A 14,393-nucleotide genomic window follows, 5' to 3' on the forward strand; every position below is an offset into this window, starting at 1 on the left:
GAATGTAAACAAAACAAGTTAAAAAATGTTAATTTTAAATATAACAGACAAATTGAATATTAAAACGACCAGATCAAAAAGGTTTTTGGTTTGTATAACCCAATGTTTGTTCTTATCACAAATGGTTTGGGAAATACTTGAGCAGAATTGAGATGGCTTAACAAACAAGCAAACAAAAGAACTGAAAAATTAACGCCCTAAACATATTTAACAAAATTTTGTAAAAGACACCACACCACAGCTAGCAGATATGTAGCTTCAACAAAATTGCACCATTTTTTGCATATGATACTTATACGTAACACCAAAATTAATGAAGTTTATACTATTATTTACTATTGGATATTTTAAAATGTCTTCCAACGTATTAATGGTTATCGCGAGTTTATTTAGCACGAGCGGGGCACAGTGGAGTGAGTGTTTAATAAACGAGTGACTTAAACAGTTTACCAAACGTGTTGCATACTATAATTTTTCTGCGACCGTTAGTTTTTGGATATATTTTTGCAAAACAATACGAATACATTCACTGATACGACTGTTAAAAAGAGACAAACGTCAAAATTCAAACCGTACGGTAAAATCTTCGAAAACATCCGATTGCTTCCAAACCCGTACGGTAATATCCAGGAAATGTTTAAAGAGACTCGGATCCGTGGGACAAGAAACTCACGTGGTAACGTGAACCTTTCCACACGCTAGACCGGTGTGTAATTAGGTAATTTTCAGAAGGAAGTAAAACAATAATTTTGTTGGTGGTCAGCTACATTCAAACCAGTATCTAAAGAAAATGAATGAATGTTTAACCCTTAATACCTATTTTAAAGAGTGAATTTCATAGACGAAATGTAAGTATATAGTATATTATGCAACAAGTGCGGTAAACGGCATTTGACTCACGAGTTTATTTGACACGAGCGGACCGAGTGCTTAATAAACGAGTGACTTAAAAATTTTATCGAACGTGTTGCATACTATACTTTTTCTACGACTATTAGTTTTTGGGTACATTTTCGCAAAACAACACGAATACATTCACTGTCATGACCGTCAGAATTGACAAATGTCAAAATTCAAGGCGTGAGAAATATCTCCGGAAATATCCGATTACTCCCAAACCCGTGCAGTAAAATTCCGTAAATGTCCGAAGTGGCTTGGATCCGTGGGAAACGAAACTGACGTGGTAAAGTGACGCTTCACGCACGCTAGATCGATGTGTAATTAGGTATTTTACAGACGGGAGTAGAAAAAACAAAAACTATTGTAGAGACCATCAAAAATGGCTACGCAAATGTGGAATTGCAGATCAAAGATACATTTTCTGATTTTTAGTCATCCCCAATAAACAAACACAGGTTGCAATTTCATTCGTAATTATCTCACCTGATGGTTTTCGTTGACCCTGGTGAACAACAACGATCCGTTGTTCATTATAACAATGTCCTTTGTCTGATAGGGTTCAAGGAGGCGCTTGTCCTTCGTCCATGTGACGTATTGGAGCGGAGGATTCGCTTTGATGTAACACTGCACCACGCCGGCCAGTCGAAAGGGTAAATATTGAACTGTGGGTGTAAATGTGACTTTAGCGGGGTCTGGAACAAACAAACATTTAATTTGCCTCTCGGACGTCTTGTTCCAGGAACGACATTGTCCTCGAAAGCGAGGATGCTAAATCGATTCGCGTGATAATGAACACCTACACGGAGGTGGACGCTTGGAAATGCGAGACCAAAATTGCACGGCGGTGTTTTTTATTTGCACAGAAATTGCGAGATTTCAACAAAGATTTTGTTTTTATTGTAAAAGTGGGAAAAAGAGGTCCTCTTTTAGCTGAACAAGTAGCTACATCGCTTATTGATGGGTTTCTTTTTTGGTGTAATTACAGGGTAATTTTGAAAGCTTAAACTCCAAAATTCTAGATTTTGAGGTCCTGCAAGAGTCAGACGAAACCATGTCGAAATCTTCAACAATTATTGGTATATTAGATTATTCATAATTAGTTTTTTTTTATTTTTTAATTACGGGAATGGTCTCTCTCGATGGGATCATTCCCATAATTGTTAAACTAGACTGCAGGACACCCTCGTTAAAAAAGAGAGTAAGTCAAGCTAGAGCTGCATTTTCAAATATGGGGAAAGTATTCTGCTCTAGAGATACAAAGATCAGACTTAAAATCAGATTGGCCAGATGTTATGTTTTCTCAATCCTTCTTTATGGAATGAAGTCCTGTAGAATGAAAAATACATGAAAATACTACAGACTTTCGAAATGTGGGTATATAGGCGCGTAGTTTTCTTAGATGGAAAGAGTAACAAATGCGGATATATTAAAGCAGATAGAAAAAGAGAGATAAGAAGGAAGGTACTGCAGGCTACAATTAATATTACAAGGAAAATACAAGGCAAAAGAAGTCCTGTAAGAAAAAGTACTTTATGGCTGAAGAACTTAAGGACACTATGTATGAATAGAATGATTTTGCACAGCCGCATCAAAAGCAAGAATCGCTATGATATAGTTTCTAACAGGAGACGGTATATAAACAAGAAGATTAAATATGAGATCAATATTTGAGAATGTAGGAAGATATTCCATCATGCGATTCAGTAAAAAACAGCTCATCATTAAATCAGTACTTACTTACATATAATACACTATAACTCTGTTATAAGTTTAACATGATCAAACAGATATCCATGAATATTGATGAAAGTCTGTGATTTAATGGAGTTGCCTGTGACAGCCGTCATGCCATTTCCATTGACAATTTCTTTTTCAAACCCGACCGAATATCTGAGAGCACCTTGCGCTTTTTAAAAAAAATTAATCTTAGTACCGCTCACAATGGTGTTGACAACGAATTTCCTAGTCTTAACTTGTTTTCGTATAATTTGGAAGAACTTCGGACTAGTAGCCCTCGAAAGACCTTCAGAGAATTTAAGCTATTATCTTGATTCGGGTTTAAAGGCCGTCGTCGGTTGGAATTACTTCCTAACGTTTCGCTAACACGAGTGGCGAGCGAGAGAAAACCAACCCATACGGACAGATACCTGCATGCTCTATCCAACCATCACCCAAGTCAAAAGTATGGGGTTATCAGAACTCTAACAGAACGAGCCCGAAGGATTTGCGAACCGGAGAACCTCCAGATGGAACTTGAACACCTGAAAACTGCGTTGGAGGAAAATGCCTACAACAAGAGGGAGATCGAGAGATCAATGAACTCAAGATCATCAAGATCACGGGATACCGAACAACGACCCTCCACCTCCCACGCATATCTGCGAAGGACAAGAGGGACTCACTCTCAGCTGCAGGAGTCTACCGCATTCCGTGTTCATGCGGAAAGGTCTACATCGGAACTACCAAGAGATCAATGGGAACGAGACTTAAGGAGCATAAAGCAAGCTGCAGGCTAGGACAGACAGAGAAGTCTGCAGTAGCTGAACACGCACTGGACAGCGGGGAACACAGGATACACTTTGAGAGCTGTAAGTTACTAGCATCAGTCAACGGCTATCACAACAGACTAGTCAGGGAAGCCATTGAGATACAAAAACACCCACACAATTTCAACAGAAAGGAGGAGACCCTTAGACTCAACCAAATCTTGAACCCGATCCTTAGGAACGCCCGAGCAGTACCGATCGATATCCCGAGACCTACCGAAGCGGAACAAGCCCCGCCCACCACCAATCGGCATAAATACAACCTGCGCAGGAGAAATCGTCAGTCTACATCCAACATCGGAGATGGAAGGACCTCTGAAGAAGCTCCCCACTCGTGCTAGCGAAACGTTAGGAAGTAATTCCAATCGACGACGGCCTTTACACCCGAATCAAGATAATAGCTTATCAACGGGCCGCGAAAGCCTTAACCAATTTTTCAGAGAATTTGCTGTAACTTTTTTGTTTATTGAGAGTTTTTTTCTGTTTTATTTTACTTCTCATCATTTTTGCACATTTGAATCCAAACCAGGTCGGATTGCTTGGGCGTATTTCGGTCTATATTCGAAGCAGTATACCTCAGTATACAAAATACTTACATTCAACGTTTAAGTAGGCCGAAGCGGACTGAGGTTCTCCGATACCATTGCTTACTTCGCACAAGTACTGGCCAGAATCGTCCGAACTGACGGGGTTAATTACTAAAGAACCATCCCTTCTGATGGTCACGCGGGTTTCCAGAGACGCGAGCTCTTTTACGGGAGCACCTTCCCGAAACCATTTGACGGTGACGTTGCCTGGTTGGGCCTTTGCCTCGCAATTGAATTGAACCTGAAAAAAAAAAAACGGTCAAGGCAACAAAAAAACGCAATAGAATCTTTATTTCATTAAAATAACAACGTTAATGAAATGATGAGGTTTATGAAAAATTATATTTATGAAAATTCAAAGTCTTGTGTGGTAGATGTTTCGGCAATTCTATTGTCTCCTTCAGGTCCAATAAGGATGATTTTCATTTAATATATGCAGTAAAATCATGTACTATTAATTACATCAGACATCAGGCATAAGGCAAAAATCATTTTTAATTTGCTATTCTAATTGTATATTACTTATATTGATATATGTTATACTCGTATATTAACACGGGAAGCCATCCTTATTAGTCACGAAGAAGGTAACAAGTTCTTTAGTAATATCTATAATACACAATTCTTTAAAACATCTTTATATCTTTAATATTATCAATAACAATATCAGACAATGTATATATCGTATAAAAATTATCACTAGATGGTATTTACCTAGTACCCAAGTGTGGAATACCTGTCTGGGCTTATCATAACCAAAATGTTATATATTAAACAAATAACAATTTTAGTAACAGTAAATTCTAAAAACAGTAACACTAACTGTAAAAACAGTTTATTGAAACCTTAAAACTTTAAAATGTCGAAAAAGTTTTTAAAGTTAGCTTAAAAATTGTTTTTGATTTTTCCTTTTCTATTAACATCGAAGGCAGATTGCAATGTTTTGGCAAAATGTTGCGATTATTAAGCAATACCTCTTGATGATTTTATTATTCACCTGAACAGAGGTGCAAACGGTATAAACATAAAGACTTTTTAAACTAACCAAAACCTAGCGTATGTATACAGAATGTTACAAAAAATATCCGCCAAAGCTAACCTAACAATACTTGTGTGAAAATCTTTACTTGGTATACTACAACGAAATTATGGTGGTCAGTTTTTAGTGGATCTTAATTTTTTAGTGTCTAAAAATTAACGTGCAAATTCCTTCCGGACCTATATGAACGTTTTTCTTTTTTTATATAGCGAACCTATAGACGAGTAATAACGCATAAAAATATTTACTACATAATTTTGCACTGATTTTAACTAATTTAAATAAGCTCCTCACAAACTAACCAAAGCCAAAGTGCCATAGTTAAATAAACTTTTGAAAAGTGCCCTATAAATCGTTATCAACAAATTAATATTTCGGCCAGAAAGTAAAATTTTAAAACCCAATTAAACATAACATTCCCTTCATTTTCATAACCTTTCCAGAAGCAGTAATTTCATTTCAACATCGATTTTATCCAAAAAAAAAAGACTAGTCAACTCACCTTATCCCCCTCCAGTTTGGTTTGATTCGTCGGCGGCACCATGATCACGGCACCTCCAGCGATGATAACCCTGGCCGTATGGGATATTTGACCTTCACCGTTTCGGGCTATGCAGGTGTAATCCCCGATGTCTTCGTGTCTGATATTAGAAATGCGCAACTCTGTTCCGTCGTTGAAGATTCCTGCGAACACATATTATTGCTCTTTAAGTCTTTGGATTCGAGCGATGATTATCCTGAAACTATATACCTGTTGAACTTTAGATTGCTATCATTCGAATTTGCAAGTTTCAAAACCATTATTTACCTGGCCCTAATGTAAATTTTACTTTCACTCATAATACAAGACGTGATCATTAGAAAGACTGAAATCAATTAAGAAATATAGAATTAGAAAAATTAGAAAAACTAATTTTTGCAGATTGGTTCGAAAACGAACTTTTCCCTTATGCAGAACCAGATAAGCATTGCGTCTGTTATTTAATATCAACGAAGCCCGAGTGCCTCATCATCCAGATTTGTAATTTTTTATAGAGAATACATATGAAAACAGCAAAACCCCCGACATTAGAAATAAGAATAGTTAATTCCATCCAAAACTAATGAAAAGTAACTTATTTATCAAAAATTTAAAAAATATGTAACAATAATCCAGTCACGGTTTGGAATCCCTTCTCCATAAAGCATGAAACGCGGCTTCAGAAACTTCAGAAAACATGATTAACTTTTTGAATTTTTCGTTTAATAGAACTTGCCACCGGGCTTACGAGGCCAATTTGCATTTTTATAATTTGCAGCTATTATCAGAGAGACGTGTATATTTTGATATTTGTTTAGTGTTTAAATGATTAAACAATCAAGCAAACTGTAATCAGATTGTACAGTTTTTGTCGTTGATATAATATGTGGATCGAATTATGTGTTAAGTTCGCTTCTGTTTCGTTGCTGGGCATCTTATAGTCAGTGAGCACGCAGATATTTTTCGTCAAAGTTTTGGACATTTTAAACCACAGTTACGGGAAATAATGTGGTAGAATTTTTTCTTATTTCCTTAGTTTTGTATGTTAATGTATGTTTTCAATATCTTTATAAATTTATAAAATAAATAAAATAAACCCTTTCGTATTTAAGGTGCTCAGATTAATTATTTTACGAAACTTTTTTTGCATATTCAAAATATTTTTTAATTATATTTTTCAGTTAGCGGTAAAACAGCACACAATATGCAATTTTTGACACTTTTGGGTTATCATTACATCGTTGGTCATTGGAATTTGCTACAGCTACAGTGTTCTGACAAATTTTCTTAGCTCAGCTCAACAACTCAGTAAACAACTTAGGAATTGTGTGTCTCAATTGAGTTTCTTCACAATGAATGTTGAAAGACATCTTGTAACAAGCACCCTCTCTAATACAATTTTCAACCTCTTTAATTTAGAGGCATCGTTGGCGAATTCGTGCAGTGTAAGCTGGTATAATATTGTCGAAGAAATACGCAAAAATTTAATGTTTTTCTTTACTTTTTTAAAAGAGGGCTCAATTTTCTTACAGAATATAGAATTTAGTAAGTTGTGATAAAACGAGGATTAATCGTCAGGCTTCCTTGGAAGGCTTTTTCGATGGGATTAAAGTTCCATCGAAATTGAATGAATGGCGATGTTTTCGAATATTAATTTGTAGTAGTAGTAGTAGTGCTTTTCATGTCACCAACTTCGTTTTGGAGAAAACTACAGATTAAGATGAATGACTTACCAGCAAAGATTTTGGATTTGAGTAAAACATGACAATAAGATATAGAGAATTTACATGATATTAACATGAGGCTGAAACTTGGGAACATTTAAAAGACAAAATACAAGGTAATTTTATAGAATATATAAAATTGTTTAACAGCAAAACTTATAATAAACTTCCCTCAACATTTTTTATGCTTTTTAGGTGCCATAGCAATAAATAACCGTATACGATATACTTAAATTTCAAGTTAACTTGAAAAGCTTTGACATCAAATAGTAGATGCATCTATCTTGAAGTAATTGAGGATAGTCATTTGAGATGGGACCACCACTTCGAACATGTCACAAAAAATTAAAATTAAAAAAAAAATTAAGTTAGAACTGAATGCCTACATATCAATACCATATTATTGAATTCACATAAATTATTTAGAACTAGAATATAGTTTTTGAACTCCTTCAATGCGTTCACTCTTCTATAGTGAACAATTTTCTGGAGAGTGTGTGTAATATAGAAAACCTTACCTTTCTGTATAATAACTGACGCACATGTGTGACATACTAAAATCCAGTCTGAGCAATTGCACTGTTATGTCATAGCATGACATCTTTATCTAGTTCATGTTCTAGTTCAGTGGATGTTGTAGATTGACAGAGATATTTTGTTTTGTCAGGATTGAAATTCGTGTCAAAAGCCGCGTCAAGATCAAAATTTTTCAATTTAGCGGATAATTAAATCGTTTCAAAATGCACCAACGATTTGGTGAAAAAGAGCAAGCCCTTTTTATAAAACTGGATTATTTCACTAGAGAAAAAAATGCGGAGAAACCGCTTTTACCCTTAAACCTTACCGACCTTATTTTTATGAACGAGCGATTTTTAGTGTAGCGTGTTGCCGATGCATTAGATATTTCTCTAAGATCAGAGCATAAGGTTTTATGCCATTTATGAATTTATGTTATATGCAGTTATGGAAAAATTTTAAACTTTCCCTTTTTCCAAATGAACTATTTCATGGTTTCTGGGTCGAAAATTTCATTCATTACTTTTCCTCGCTTAAAGGAAAGAAAAAATGCAATATTTCAAGTCGGAAATATCTGATGGAAAAATCATGGATTGCTCATAAACGACTGACATTTTTGAAAGATTTGGGGGAATACATGAAAAACCAGAATGATGCTTTTTCACGCAATCCAGTATTTTTAGACGAAACGTGCATATTTAGTAAAGGAACGTCTAGAAAAAACTGGCAACGCGGACAAAATATGGTGAAAAAGTTCTCTCTCTCTCTCTATCTCTCTCTAACCAAAACTAATATGCTGGAATATGCCACTCTTATTTTTAAATCAGGCTGCAAATCGGGCGATTCCCCCATGATTCAGTTAACACTGAAAATTTTGGAAGGTGATCTATATTTCCATTTTATGGGAAAAACTGACTCTTTCTAACCTATGAACAGAGATAAAAGTTTTGGTATAGTAGCCGCGGAAACTCTCATTTTCTCAATAACTGTGGGAAAAAAGGCGGTTCAGTAACAGCAGTTGCCCCATTTTAGTGAAGATTTGTTAATAATAATGGACAATGGATCGGATCACTGTGGACTTGCTGAGCCAGGGAGTCTCTCGTAGAGTGCATGCAAAAAGGAATATTCGGTATCAGCCAAGTTTAATGAAAGACCAGCTATGGATGTTAGTGAAGCAACATTTGTCAGAAAAAGTGCATAGGTGGTTCCTAAGTACTTTTCTTTGAATATGAAATTATTTAAAAATCTAATCTTTTAAGAATGGAATAGTTTGCATTGGAAAATGCCCATCGCGTTTTGCGGCTTCCTCCTTATCATTAACAATTTAATACGATACAGATAGTTTGTTCAGATTGTACATACATATATTATGATGCCAAAATAGGTCCCATCAATCCTGTAATACTGATTCTGTACTGCATTTATGGGGTGAAGTACTTGCTCAAGTATTCATGACACCTTGATTCAGGTGTCACCCGAGAAACGGAAGAACTATTGTAGGCACACAGACCGCCTGATAAGTGAGGCTTGGGAAAGAGAAAAGTTGATCGATGCATCTAATATTTTATCAGTTGTTATCGATATGTCACAATCAAACTAGCTAGAAGATATTCTTCCGATGATGACTAGTTTTTGTGCCTTTTTCAAAGAAATTTCCGCAGGCTACTATAAAACTTTTTATAAAAGTTCTGGATTCCTCCTGCGTCGGTTTTTGTTGAGTCGAACTAGCTAATGTTTCGCCAATAATCATCCTGTTGGCTTCTTCAGAGCTTGACTGAAACCGTTTCAGTCAATTGACGAAATGTTACCTAGTCAAGCTCTGAAGAAGCCAACAGGATGATCATTGGCGAAACATTAACTAGTTTAACTCAACATAAACCGTCGCAGGAGAAATCCCGAATTTTTATAAAAAGTAGTTTTTGTTCCCCTTCTTTGCTCTTTGCGTTATGGGTTGTTGTTGTTTTTGTTATTGAAGCATTGGGAGTTTATCAAAAATAAACTTATCTAATTGATATTTATTTTTCTTCCATACATTTGAAGCGTTTTATTTTGTCTGTTCGTATTAATACGCCACTGAACCACGTCGCCATAATCGCATTATAGCAATTTCTTGCGAATGACCGTGTTTCTAGTAGGTTCTACCATTTATAACACGATAACTAACGTCCACGTTGCAAAAACCCTTACAAAATAGAATTTTAATTTGGTTTTTAGTGTTGCATATCCCAACGTACGTAATTCAAAAATATATACGTGACGTAACTGCACAACTGCTCTGACTGGAGTATACCAACCTATAGTTCCAGAAGGTTCGACTGGATTTGCGTCTTTGTACCACAAAATTTCAGGCGTAGGAGTGCCTTCAGCTTGGCAGTTCAAAATAATTGCGTCCCCCAGGTTGACGTAGATGACGTCTTCAGGCGTCACTACATACCTGGGGGGCGCGTGCACGTCCAAGTGAAACCAAGTGCCGTTCTTGTGTTGATTCGGCGATCGGTTGAGGAAAACCACTTTGCATTCGTACCTAACGGAAAAAATTAAATTAATAAATACTAAAATCATGCAAAAGGGCAACGTAATGCCGATCTAAATCAAAAATACACATTGACCTTTATCCCTATTAAAATTCGCTCGTATATGACCTCGGCCGCTTTCAGAAAGTTCGTATTGATTTACCTGCTACCCTGCTGCACGAGGAATCGAATTATTAAAATTCCTACATGTATTAATCACACTCTAATCGTTCTTTCCAAGCCTTGTAAATAATTTCCACAGCAGAACCGAACACGCATCAATTTGCATTTTATACATTTGAATGGATTTGATAGAAAATGAGATATTTCAATCCGAATATTTCATACCATACTGTCCAGATTGCTATGCTAATTAAACTCAAAGGTTCTTTATTTCAATTTAGACAAATCAAACAAGCATGCCAACTTGATTTAAACATGCAAAACTAAACCAAGTACAGTGTGTCCCATTTTGATCGTGACCGAGGGGTATGTCCGTTGTTAGTAAAGATAGAGCTTTGCGTTTTCGCAAACCTTTGGTACTTTTTGTGAAATGATAGATGAAGTGGCATAGTCAGTTTTTTTCTAAATGATTTTGTCTTTTTGACAAAACTTAAGTTTTTTATTTAATTGAACACTCTATATCTTATACTCCGCTTGGTATGAGCTTCTCAAAAATGTACAACATTATGGGCTTATTTGTATAAATGACCACACAAGGCAGTAAGCTTTGGAAAATGATTTTATTAAATATCTAAAATGGTAACCTTATTTATTGTTGACACTTAGTTTAATATTAACAGTTTATTGGTAACATTGGTAACAAAAAAGATAAACCAAAACAAGATCATAGATTATATATATATATATATATATATATATATATATATATATATATATATATATATATATATATATATATATATATATATATATATATTCTCACGTATTGATTCACGGATGGAAAAATGTGATGACACTATATTCCGGGATATCATCCGTTCGCTCGTTGAACTCCGACTGGAATCCTGCATCCGACTGGAATCCTGCAAATCCTGCATCCGACTGGAATCCTGCAGACGTTTCGCCAAAATCTCACTTGGCATCTTCAATGCTCGCGCTCCGAAAACACTTCGAACACTGTTATATATATATATATATATATATATATATATATATATATATATATATATATATATATATATATATATATATATATATATATATATATATATATATATATATATTTTTTTTCACGTATTGATTCACGGATGGAAAAATGTGATGACACTATATTCCGGGATATCATCCGTTCGCTTGTTGAACTCCGTAAAACACTTTAAAAATTGTAAATTTCTTTCGTACAGGTATTTGAGTGAAGTAATAATATATATATATATATATATATATATATATATATATATATATATATATATATATATATATATATATATATATTTATTTATTTATTACTTCATATCTATACCAAAGAAATTTACAATTTCTAAATTGTTAAGTGTTTTACGAGTAAGGTTATGTCTGCCTTTCCTTCCTTGAATCGCGCCAACTCTTGATAGGATTAAAATATCTCTGTAAATAGTAAGTTCGTGGTGGGGACTCATCAATTAACCAAGTCATAGAGAATTAATCACTTGGACCTCCACTCAGTCATCAAGATAACATTGGTTACTGCCGAAGTGTAATAACTTTTTTTTAACTCTCAAAATATGCCTAGATCTCGTTGAAAGTTCTGGATAGGATTACCTTCTCTACGAAAATATCAATAGTAGTAGTACCATATCTACTATATTACAAAGCAAGGCTCTGAAAAATAAATTAAAGGTGCGCGCCCACCTACCTTCCAAAAAAAGAACGAAAATTAGAAACCATACACTGCTATATATTACATGGTTTATGGCATGAAGAACTATTTCAAAAAAATACGCACCATCCTTGATCCGACTCCCTAATATTCGTAAGGTTGAGTGAGGCCGCGCCGTATGGTGAGTCTGGAGATACCCTCGACACCCGTCCCTCGTACCCCTCGCCGCTATGAGTAGGGTAACTTTCATACCAAATGTAAATCGGTATGTCCTGTCCCTTTAAAAAGTACTCAATCAAGGTACGGCTCTTCTGGTTGAAATTAAACAGAAAAAAATGACTTTAATCTTGTTGCCTCTTCACAACTAAAATCATTATAAACTGTATTTTCGATAATAAACTTACGATTTAATGGTAGGCTTGGGTTAGTGGAAATCTCAACTATGGCTACCTTACGGAAGTAGGGTGGTTCTATTCTAGCGCTATGTAAAAATTAATAGCACAGTACCAATTTAACATAATTTAATGATTTTATTTTACGGAAGCTATTTCAGAGAATAACTATAGGACCAAATAAACCAAACTAAAATTAGTGGCATACGTCGACAGAATTGATGAGGTAAAAAGATTAGCAAGGATTATTTAGGAAATGAAAAATCAATAACAACAATACGGTCAATTAAACTTTTCACTAGCACAGAGCAGTATTAGCTGCCATTAGTTTATTCATTTTGATTTTTTTTCAGGTCCCGGAATCAATTTTACCTTCTTTCGAATTGCGGATATTTTGCCTAACTTCTCACATATTTTGTAATTTTTCAATCCTTTATTACCCTTTACTTTTTTTATTTTATTATAGCCGCATAATGAAAAATAATAGTTAGTCACATATTCAATTCTTCGACTTTGTTGTGAATCTTTATTGTACAAAAATCACGCTTGACTTCAAAATTCTTTTCCATAACTCTAAGCGTCTTTATTATCAATTAACTGGATCTTCGAATTTAAAAATGCATTTTTTTGTTACTTCTTTCTATAGGATTATAATAATAATAATGATTGAGGAGTCGAATACAAAAAGAGGGAGACTACATTTTTCTGAATTTTACGGGAGCCAATAAACACCACTTTACTTGAAAAATACCGCAGTATTGTACCTGCACAAAATGGCGGGTGAGATTTAGTTGTAAATAAATAGCTTACCTGAATATATTAGCAACAATAAAAACTCAGATTTTTTGTTAAAATTGAAATTGATTGCTTTTTAAATGCTATTTTTGAAACACATAATTCAAAATATATTCGAATTAGCAGCGCCAAAATGTCAAAAGACCCACATGTTTCGAGTTGTATTCGTCGAATTTATTTGTACAAATAAACTATCATCCATCTCTGCATACATATCATCAACGGCCAATAAAAATGACAAAGTTGCGTCAATTAATTGGAAAACTAAAATGAGATTGACTTGGAATTAATATTAAATGAGCTATGAGCTACAGAGGGACATTGAAAGTCGTTGATAAAACGTTTTAAACCTTTTTCAAGTTGGAACGAACCTAATATATTAAATTAATAAAAACGAACTAGAACTGTCCATTAGCTGCAGATTGTGTTGTGAAATACTGCAAAACAGTGAATCAAGTCGATGCCGATAGGATGCAGGTGGGGATATTATTCGTTTTTGCACCGATTCTATAAAAGGTATATATATTTATCTGAAGTTATTTTTGCTCTATGGAAGTAAGATTTGCAGAAACAGAGCTAAACCCCTTTTTTTGCACTGTACTATTCAATTATTGTTTACCGTTTAAAATACAAACCGAATTTAACCGAAGTTACTCTATCAATAAAAAAGTTGGCACTAGAGTTATCAATAGTGAGCACTTCATTGGAAATGCGACTGTCAACTACAACTTCGACAATTCGAGAACGAAAATAACCAGAACAGGGTTCTGTTATGAGGAATATTTAAACTGATGAAGATAACATAGATTCCATTAGTAACCGACAATGAGATGGGCAATTAAAAATCAAAAGTCTATATATCTTTTTAAGGCATTTGGTAATCACTTTTTATTGAAACAAATGCGAGTGTTTTTTGTCAAAATACGAGTGAAATGATATGGGTCAATATCTGTGACACCAACACGATTTCGACAAAATGTTCTTAAGGAGTGACAATCCGGCATTAAGAATCATGTTTCGTCTAAACATGAACATGAAC

At 34.7% G+C, this 14,393-nt stretch overlaps 1 protein-coding gene across 4 annotated transcripts in view; it reads right to left on the minus strand.

The window, feature by feature from the left end:
• Positions 1–14,393, minus strand: part of LOC132705471 (protein turtle) — a 207,336-nt gene that overhangs the window by 37,087 nt on the left and 155,856 nt on the right. For 2 of the 4 annotated variants that reach the window (XM_060676057.1, XM_060676060.1), the window contains exons 5-9: positions 12,294–12,478; positions 10,127–10,356; positions 5,575–5,756; positions 4,043–4,274; positions 1,384–1,592 (exon numbers count right to left, since the gene is read on the minus strand). In XM_060676057.1, coding sequence (XP_060532040.1) covers positions 1,384–1,592; positions 4,043–4,274; positions 5,575–5,756; positions 10,127–10,356; positions 12,294–12,478 — 1,038 coding nt within the window. The remainder of the gene's footprint in view (positions 1–1,383; positions 1,593–4,042; positions 4,275–5,574; positions 5,757–10,126; positions 10,357–12,293; positions 12,479–14,393) is intronic. The other 2 variants (XM_060676059.1, XM_060676058.1) reach the window with 2 other exon arrangements.

This window comes from Cylas formicarius, unplaced genomic scaffold (assembly GCF_029955315.1).
Source record: "Cylas formicarius isolate icCylForm1 unplaced genomic scaffold, icCylForm1.1 PGA_scaffold_7__23_contigs__length_41026272, whole genome shotgun sequence".
Taxonomy (NCBI): domain Eukaryota; kingdom Metazoa; phylum Arthropoda; class Insecta; order Coleoptera; family Brentidae; genus Cylas; species Cylas formicarius.